This window comes from Fulmarus glacialis, unplaced genomic scaffold (assembly GCF_000690835.1).
Source record: "Fulmarus glacialis isolate BGI_N327 unplaced genomic scaffold, ASM69083v1 scaffold48542, whole genome shotgun sequence".
Taxonomy (NCBI): Eukaryota; Metazoa; Chordata; class Aves; order Procellariiformes; family Procellariidae; genus Fulmarus; species Fulmarus glacialis.
In genome coordinates this window covers 23,611-32,199 of record NW_009198102.1, presented here as the reverse complement: position 1 = coordinate 32,199, position 8,589 = coordinate 23,611, and the positions used below count along the sequence as shown (strand labels likewise).

Genomic DNA, 8,589 nt, shown 5'->3' with positions numbered 1-8,589 from the left:
CTCGATGATCTTAGAGGTCTTTTCCAACTAACGATTCTATGATTCTGTGATTCTAAATGTACAGCAAACTGCCCCATCTCTGTGCTTGCCGCGGAGGAGGCAACCAGCAGGGACATCTCCAAAAGAGGTGTCCTCATGAAGGAATAAATCTTGTCCCCATCCACTCAGAACTGCCCTGGATCCCCCTATCTGCCCCACCAAAATATAACAGCTGGGATAAAAGAGATCTTGAGCAAAAGCTCTCTCCTCGCCTGGCAAATGCTTGAATCCCACCTGCACAGTGGTTTGTGCATGGCTTCTTTCTCCTTGGGAGGAGAGAGTTAAGATTCTGAGAGCCAGAGAAAGGTGATACCACCCTGAAAAGTCAAAGGCTGTGCGTCAGCAAAGGGGAACATGGATTCCAGTCCCAAAATCCTGCCCCATTCTAGTACTAAACCTTCCTCATTGTTGGCACCATGGGTGGGAAAAGATTGAGCTGCCCTTGGCACTGAATAGATACAAATGCAAATTTCTTCCTTTTCCTCAAAAACATTCCAGGCGTAGAGCCTACTGATGGGAATAGTACAGGGTGAGGCACAACATTTACTGTACTCAGTTAACCAGAAAGCCAAGCCCAAAATCATCAGCCCAAGTTCATCACCTAAGCTATCTTCTCTCAAGGGAAGGTATCTCGTGCCTGCAGGTAGACAGGTTTGATGGGGTGGCTTTGCTCTATGGTGACTGTGACCCTGCAACTGAGCAGTCCGTGCCATGCTTGGCAGTGTTGCCATCTCGCCCCCTCCCTGGGTAAATAACCCTTATCTCCTCATCTCTCTCCTGCTTCCCCAAAATCAGCTATTGCACATGACTTTCTCTGAGAAGCCCATGAAGCACTGCTGTCAGCTCCAGACATGGTATAAATCACAGAGACATCCCAACAGGTATAAATTCTTTGACTGACCAAGCTGCAGCAACGGGGAAACTTCTCCGACAGCCTGGCAAGAGCAGAGATTTGGATTCCAGGCAGCAAAACAGGTAGGCTTTGTTTGAATAGTTAATTTGCTTTGTTTCAGGCTTTTCATTGAGAATCAATGAAGTCCCAAGCTTGGCACAGGCAAAGGGCTTTAGAGGGAGTGACAGCGGAAATAGTTCACATCCTTCTTGCAGGGACTGGTATACACCATGACGTGATGTTCCAAAGACTCACAGGGCTTTCTTACCTTTTGGTGGCCTGTTCCTCAGCCAGGAAGTATGACATTTTCTCGGAATGTTTAGTGGTTGACATTTAGAAATCAAACCACATTGGCCGTTTGCCCCAGGATATTTGATCCTGTGCGTGCTTTTCTGGTGCTTTTCCAATATCTTGCATCAATAAACACCTAAACATTGTGTGACAAATTAGGCATGCTTTGTTAAACTGACCTGGGATCTCCCCAGGCAAAAGTGTCTTAAGCAAGAATACAGCCTTCAGGGAACCAGGAAGAGAAAGGTTGAAAATGAGCTCATCCCTCTTTTTGCACTCCTTGTCTCAGCCTTCCCCATTCCTCTGATACGTCCTTTCCTCCTCATCACATGTCCTGCTTTGGTCCAATCCTGGACTATTCAAAATGAAGTGATGCCTCTCATTCATGGGGCTCTCCTCCCAACAGCATTAACCCTCAGCCAAGGCATTAGCTGAACAATGACCGAAGAGCCCGTGCGGAAGGACAGCAAGATCAGACACCCCAACTCCAGCATGGGCTGCGGACACAAGGATGACAAAGCCAGCCTGGCTTCGAGCCATATAGCGTCCTTCAGCCACCAGCCTCATCAGCCCCCCTCCACTCCTGCCTCCAAGGAAGTGTGGAAAAAGGGCGGCCGCATGTTCTCCATCCTGCTGGCCGTGCACTTAGCCCTGCTGGCCTGCACACTGGTGAGCAGTGGGGCTTTTGAGAAGATTGCTGTGCATGATTACGATGTCTTCTTCCTGCTAACTGTCATGATGCTGATAGTCATCATATGGATCATCTTCTACCTTGTCGGCACCTCCCGGTGCCCAGATGCCATTCTCTGCAGAGACTCCCACGCTGGGCCCATCTGGCTGAGAGGTAGGAACTTCCGAAGGGCTAGGGCTGGAGGTGAGATGCAGGATGGAGAGTGCATGGGGGCATCAGTTATTACAAGGGAAACAGCAACCATCTGTGACACAGTCTCCTCCTCCTATGCTGGGGCATGGCACCATGCCCTGCTTCAGAAGGTTAGCTCCTAGTCCCTCCACTGGTTTCACTGCCAGGTCTCCCTTTATCCGCAAGGGCTCTTGATACTTTACACAAGGTTCCTTCCCAGCCTTGCCATTGCTCTTTCAAGAGCTGTTAGCCCTAGTCAGAGTACAGGGTTGATTGAAAATCCTTTCCAGCCAAAATTATTGTATGATTCTGTTGGTGCCAAGATAATTTGGGTGCTGGGAGAGGAAAAACAGAGGTAGAAGCAAAGCCTCTCCATGGCAATAGTTCCTCTTCTTCCTCTCATCTATCTGCATGAGCCCACATGTGCATACATCTGTCCAACCACAGATATTTTCGTTCCTCAACAGGAGGCCTGATCCTATTTGCCATTTTCAGCCTTGTCATGGATGTGTTCAAAATAGGGTATTACTCGAGCTTCTACAGCTGCCTGTCTGCAATCAAAATAATCTACCCCATTGTGCAAGCAATATTCGTGGTCGTCCAGGTAAGATGGTTGTGCTCTGTCTCGGGGAGGGGTAGAGAGACAGAGCCACCAGCAGAAGGAGCTCTGATCTCATGGACATAGCTCAGCTCCCCCTGAAGAAAATGCAAGTGGCTTAACTCAGCCCCCACCCAGCCCACATCTTCTTCCTCCAACCATGACAACTTCCAGCTGTGACAACTCACTTTAAGGCATTGATTTAAACTTGTTCCCATCCTGTGACATTTTGGCTTACGCCAGGATGGCTTGTCACAAACTCTAAGCAGCCCCCATCCAGCGAGGTCTCCTTTCCCATGAAGAACAGAAAGGGAGGAGGACAGTCAGGGCAGGCACTGCCTTCCAGTTTGAAGTCCTACACAGAGGACCACCTGCTCTGGGACAACACCAAGGAGGGAAGAGGTCAGATAGGACAGTTTAGACAGGAACAGGGGCTGGCCATGGGCAGAGCAATGGCAGTGGGACAGGGCAGGAGGAGCAAAGAAAGAACAGACCACATCCAGCAAATGGCCAGGATTATGGGCGAGTAGGCTGGGCCCAGATGGACCCAAGCAAAAGACGCTCCAGCTTGCTCTCTGCTGAGCAGGGAGATCCTTACTTCAGAATGATGTGATTTGCCTTCTTGCTTTGTTGGAAATAACAACTTCTTTTCTTGCCCCTGCCAGACGTACTTCCTGTGGATCTCTGCCAAAGACTGCGTCCACATACACCTGAACGTTACCAGGTGAGCACTGCTGCTCTTTGAATCCCACTGGCCCAGATTACCTGGGCCACCGCAAACCCACTGTACTCTCTCATGCAGCTAAGATGCAACAAAGGTATAATCTCATTCCCCTTAATGCTGGCCAAAACTAAACTTGCTCAGTCTCCAGCTAGCCTTAGATCCCAGCTCAAGCAGTTGAGATTCATGACCTGTGGATCTAGCAGGGTTGGGATTCAATTCAAGAATACAAGCATTACTCAAAGCAGATTAGTATTAAATAAATAATTAGCATTAAATAAAATGATTCATAGCTGACTTTTGCTTCCCTGGGGATGACAACGATGCAGTGGGCCTCAGGCTAAAACAAGATCTTGCCCACTTTTGCAAGACTGGATCTACTGGAGACCAATCCAGACCTATTCACTATTGAGAAGCTCTTCCAAAACCAACAGGAAGAATCAGGCCTTGCTAATTCTCATGAGCATGGACAAAAAATAGGAAGAGAGCGAGAACAGCAAAGCAAGGGTCAGGATTTCTAGCTTTGATCACTAGAGTCCTTGCACCACTTCAGGCAGCTCCCACAGTCCCTCTGAGCATGTGCACATCTATAACATGGATGGGAGCAACATAGCCTAGAGCCATTGCTTTAATCTCATGAACCTTCTCCTCCTTCTGCAGGTGTGGCTTGATGTTAACACTGACTACAAACTTAGCGGTGTGGATGTCAGCAGTGACAGATGAGTCTGTTCACAAAGCGCATTCAAAGTTGAAGAAGAATGTGACAGAGGAAATCTTCAGATGGCTCCTGAAAGGTAATCTGCCCATTTGTGAAGCCATCTGGCCCATGGAAGGAGCCCACGAGGCAGAAATTGTTCTGCAAGTCAGGTTTTATCCCTTTTCAGAATGCCTATCTAGACCTGAAGGTTCCTTTAACAGAGCTGGTATGTTAAAAGCCAGGTCTTAATAGCAATTTCTTAAGGAGTCAGAAAGGTGGAAGGCCCTGTACAAATGGGATGGGAATGAAGAAGGGAAGGAAAAAAGAGATTTAACCTGCCACCTAATTTCTTCAGAAAGAAGCACCAGAAAGCTGAGGTTGAAGTGTCCTTGTTTTCAAAGTGGTCACGTATTCTTCTATCCTTGGTCTTGTTTTTCACTGACTCTAAGTATACAGTTCTTCAGGGCTGCTAACAAGTGCTGACTCCTTGTTTTAATACCACTGCATATGTGTTTTTATCTTGCTTCAGCGGGAACGAGAAGTAGCTTAGCTGAAGAATGCAATTGCAACAGCCAAATCTGCCAGATCTTCAAGAACGGCTACTTTTGGCTGTACCCCTTTAACATTGAGTACAGTCTCTTTGCTTCTGCCATGGTCTATGTCATGTGGAAGAACGTTGGACGCTTCATAGACCACCACTCCCACCACATTCACCGCCTGAAGTTCAGGATCTTCCGAAGGACCTTCTTTGTAGGCATTGTGTTGGGCCTTATCATTCTGGTGAGTGGTTTGGGAGTCCTTATTCTTTATGAGGTGCAGGTAAATTCCAGCACTGAATCTAGCAAGAAGAGCCAAGCACTCACCATGTACTATATCTTCAATATTGTTTGTCTGGGCCTGATGTCTCTTGTCTGCATTGGTGGCTCTGTCATTTACCGGTTTGACAAGAGAGACATGGATCGGCACAAGAACCCAACCAGGACCCTGGACGTGGCCCTGCTGATGGGTGCAGCCTTGGGCCAGTATGCTATTTCTTACTACTCCATTGTGGCCATTGTAGCCAGCACACCAAGGGATGCTGTCAGTGCACTCAACCTCACGTATGCCCTCCTAATGATTGCTCAGCACACCTTCCAGAACATCTTCATTATTGAAGGCCTTCATCGGCAGCCCCCCAAAGAAGACCACAAGCACGATTCTCACCAGAAGGATCTCTATGGACTCACCTTCGTCAACATCAATGCAGTGTCCCTCCGTGTGCCCGACAGTGGCAGCACCTTGGCCCCTAGCACTGCCTCTGGCACTGAAGCCATCCATCCTTCTGACCTCATGCGGTCCCTCACCACCCCCAAGAAGATGAACTGGAGGAGGAAGTTCTTAAGGGAGATCTCCATGTTCCTCCTGCTGAGCAATATCATAGTGAGTACATGCAGAGAGAAGAGTTTGTCAGGGTGGGGGAGAGGGAAGCAAGCATAATGAAGAAGTGCCTGTGAAGGAAAGGATGCGGCCCATGCAAAAACAGTTCTTTCTGTGCCTCCACTATACAGAGAGCACACTTATATTTGTATATGTGGAGAGCTGTGATTCCCTTGTCACTTAAAAGCAAGAGCAACTGCCCTGGAGTTAAGACATTTTAGGCTACACCAATAGACCTGTCACTTATCACCAGAACATCAGACAATAAAATTGGTGGGTATAAGAGAAGAATCAGTTTCAATATTTTTATTGGGTATTAGCAGATATATAGGATAGCTTATTAAAAGCAATAAAATACATTAAACCATTTCCTTACACCCCCAAAGAAAGGACATGAAGTGACAAATACCTGGGGTGAGGTCTGTGTTTTCTTGAGAAATGGCAGCATGTCTCTCCTCAGAACCCATGGTCTGGGAGCCCAAACGCTGATCCCAGTTGCTGTGAGGAGAAACTGGTCACTGACAACTTCAGTTGGGGTTTCCACTTTCATGAGCAGCCAGGGGACTGCAGTTCCCTGCAAAAGAGACGTAGGGTTACAGCTGCACCTCCAAAGAAGCCAAGCACATGTTACATCTCTAGAGAACCTCCAAATCCCCAGCTAGTCAGTCACATCATGTCCTCAAACTGATTTTACGCATAAGCTTACGGAGAATGAGCTGACAACCCCCAGGCAACCAGATACACATGCTGGCTGGGCTTCTGAGCAAAACATACACAACTGAGCCTGGGGAGACCAAGCTGCTGCCAACTCAGCCCTACCCCTGCTTGCTCCATCCAAAGAGTTTGAACAGGCCAGGTTCATGCTAACACACAACATGCTCAAGTTCTTCCTCTGGTGAGTGCTTCAGCACTTGGTTCAAGCCTGTCTCTGAGCATGAATCAAAACTGGGCTTAGGGTACAACACCAGATCATACTTGATCTTAATGTAAACACAGGCTTCTGGCATAGGTCCCATGCTCAGAAGGTCGCTCTTTTCCCACCTCTTGGTAGCTATGATTGCAAGTGCTTCCTGTACCATACACCTTTCTTACTGCAATGTTATTCTCCCATTTCTTCAAACAGCTCTGGATCATGCCAGCGTTTGGTGCCCGGCCCCAGTTTGACAATGACACGGAACTGAACTTCTATGGTGATTCCATGTGGCCGGCGATTGTGGACATTTGCCTGCCCTTTGGGATCTTCTACCGAATGCATGCAGTGGCCAGTTTGCTGGAGGTCTACATCATGTCCTAAAGAACTCTCTCTCAAGGAAGATGAGATCCTCCTCAACCAAATCCACCTTCTTCCTACCCCAGGGCTGGGAGACTGCCCAGATACCCCAAGGGGTCCCCAGCGCTGCCTGAATCATGTCCCCTTGCAGTGTTGGGGCATTTATGAACTGTCAGTGAAGATCACCCAAACATAGTCCAGATTTTATTTTTGCTACTTGTGTGTGGATGTGCATGTGTGTGTCTGAAGTTCTTAAAGCTTAAAAGAAAAAAGATAAAAAAAGGTGTCCAGAGTAGGATCATGGTAATTACCCTTGGTTCATGCAGAGACTCACTTTTCTTCTTAAAAGCCTGTTCACTGCATGCCACTGATGTACTCTCCAGCGGGCGCTTGGCACCCTTGGACAGTCAGTGCCTGCCTGCATGCAGAGACCGGTGGATACGAGGGGCTAACGCAGGCATGGAAGGCAAAGAAAGGGAAACAACTTCAACTTCTGGTATGGCCAGTTGGAAATCACTCCCCTGCAGAGATGTGAAAAACAAACCAGTGACCACCAAAGGCTTTGGGAAACATTTTAATCTTTCCTCTCTGTATTGCCCATTTATCTTGGCCCTCTTGACCCTTCCCTGTATCAGCCCCTGGTGTTTTCCTTCCTTTCCAGGGAGGCATCACTGCTGCCGAGTGGGTTTGCTCACTGCAGCCTCCTCTTTCCAAGGGGCAGGTCGTCTCTACTGGAGAGCTGTGCATGTGGTCCTGGGCTGGCCCTGATACAGGATTGCTCTAAGCACACTTCTTTTCCCGGTTTTCCTGAATCAGGGTTCAAGAACCATAAAGATCGCATGGGCAATACAGGCTGGGGAATGATAGAGAGATTTGTTTTTCTTTTTTCTTTTTTTAATAGATAATGGTTTTTTTTAATATATGAACATTTTTGTACGCAAAGTTATGTATTGATTTTTACTGTAACACTGCACTCCTGAAGGGACCTTCTGTGCCCTGTGACACAGAAATCAATCCAATGCCACGGCCAATGTGATCTCCCATGCCCTGAAGGGATGCTTGCGCTGCACCCTCAAGCCTGTGCATGCTTTGAGGCTGTGAGCACAGCCCCAGCATTTTTTTTAGTGCACGTAGCAGTGGGCCCCCAACACAGGTTTCTGGGTGCCTGCAGCTCTCCATGAACCACTTTATGATTGAGGGAGCTTTGAGAGCAGGACTCCTGGGTTGCAGGAGGTAGAAATGCGCCCCTCTGCTGTACCCAGAGTCCAAGCAGAGCCTCAGAAAGCTGCCAGGCTGGGAGAGTGCATGCCAAAATGGCACAGCTGAGCTTTGTCTGTACCCTGAGACATCAGAGTTTATTGTTCCAATAAAGAACACTGCAAAGGTGGCAGAAATCATCAAGCCTTTTCCTACGGACATGTGCATCCACCAAAGAAAAAAAAAAATTGAAATCGTGATACTTGAAATCAAGTGATGTGATTTTCCACCCGACAGCTCAGACTGCCAGCCCAGGCTCACACGTTTCAAACCACCTTTCCCCTCCAAGCCTGGATAACCAAACCAGAAGGGACCGGTGCCTCTGGCTGGTCTGACACCAGCCTGCCTGCCAGCAGCCTTTTTTCTGAGGGAGGTAGAAGATGGGGTAAACCCTGATTTCCCCTGCCCCTGGAGGACTGCACTGATCCAGCACCTCTGAGGTGGGTCAATCCTTCCCTTCCCGAGCCTGGGAGCAGCGAGGCAGCCTCTCCCAGCCCCACTGACCCGGCAAAGGCCTGGCTCTATTTTTGCCATTGATCTGGTAAA

General features: G+C 48.3%; 1 protein-coding gene across 1 annotated transcript; it reads left to right on the top strand.

Moving 5' to 3' along the window:
- Positions 1–1,660: 1,660 nt before the first annotated feature.
- Positions 1,661–6,810, top strand: OTOP2 (otopetrin 2). The gene is made up of 6 exons (XM_009572781.1): positions 1,661–2,066; positions 2,552–2,688; positions 3,348–3,406; positions 4,064–4,197; positions 4,630–5,519; positions 6,640–6,810. The coding sequence occupies exons 1-6, from the start codon at positions 1,661–1,663 to the stop codon at positions 6,808–6,810; spliced, it is 1,797 nt and encodes a 598-aa protein (XP_009571076.1).
- The last annotated feature ends 1,779 nt before the right edge of the window (positions 6,811–8,589 follow it).

Excerpts from the sequence above, each read along its gene's own strand:
- OTOP2 (XM_009572781.1), top strand. The coding sequence starts at position 1,661 with ATGACCGAAGAGCCCGTGCGGAAGGACAGCAAGATCAGACACCCCAAC. Across the intron at positions 3,407-4,063 it reads ATACACCTGAACGTTACCAG|GTGTGGCTTGATGTTAACAC; the intron begins GTGAGCACTGCT and ends CTCCTTCTGCAG. Across the intron at positions 4,198-4,629 it reads CTTCAGATGGCTCCTGAAAG|CGGGAACGAGAAGTAGCTTA; the intron begins GTAATCTGCCCA and ends ATCTTGCTTCAG.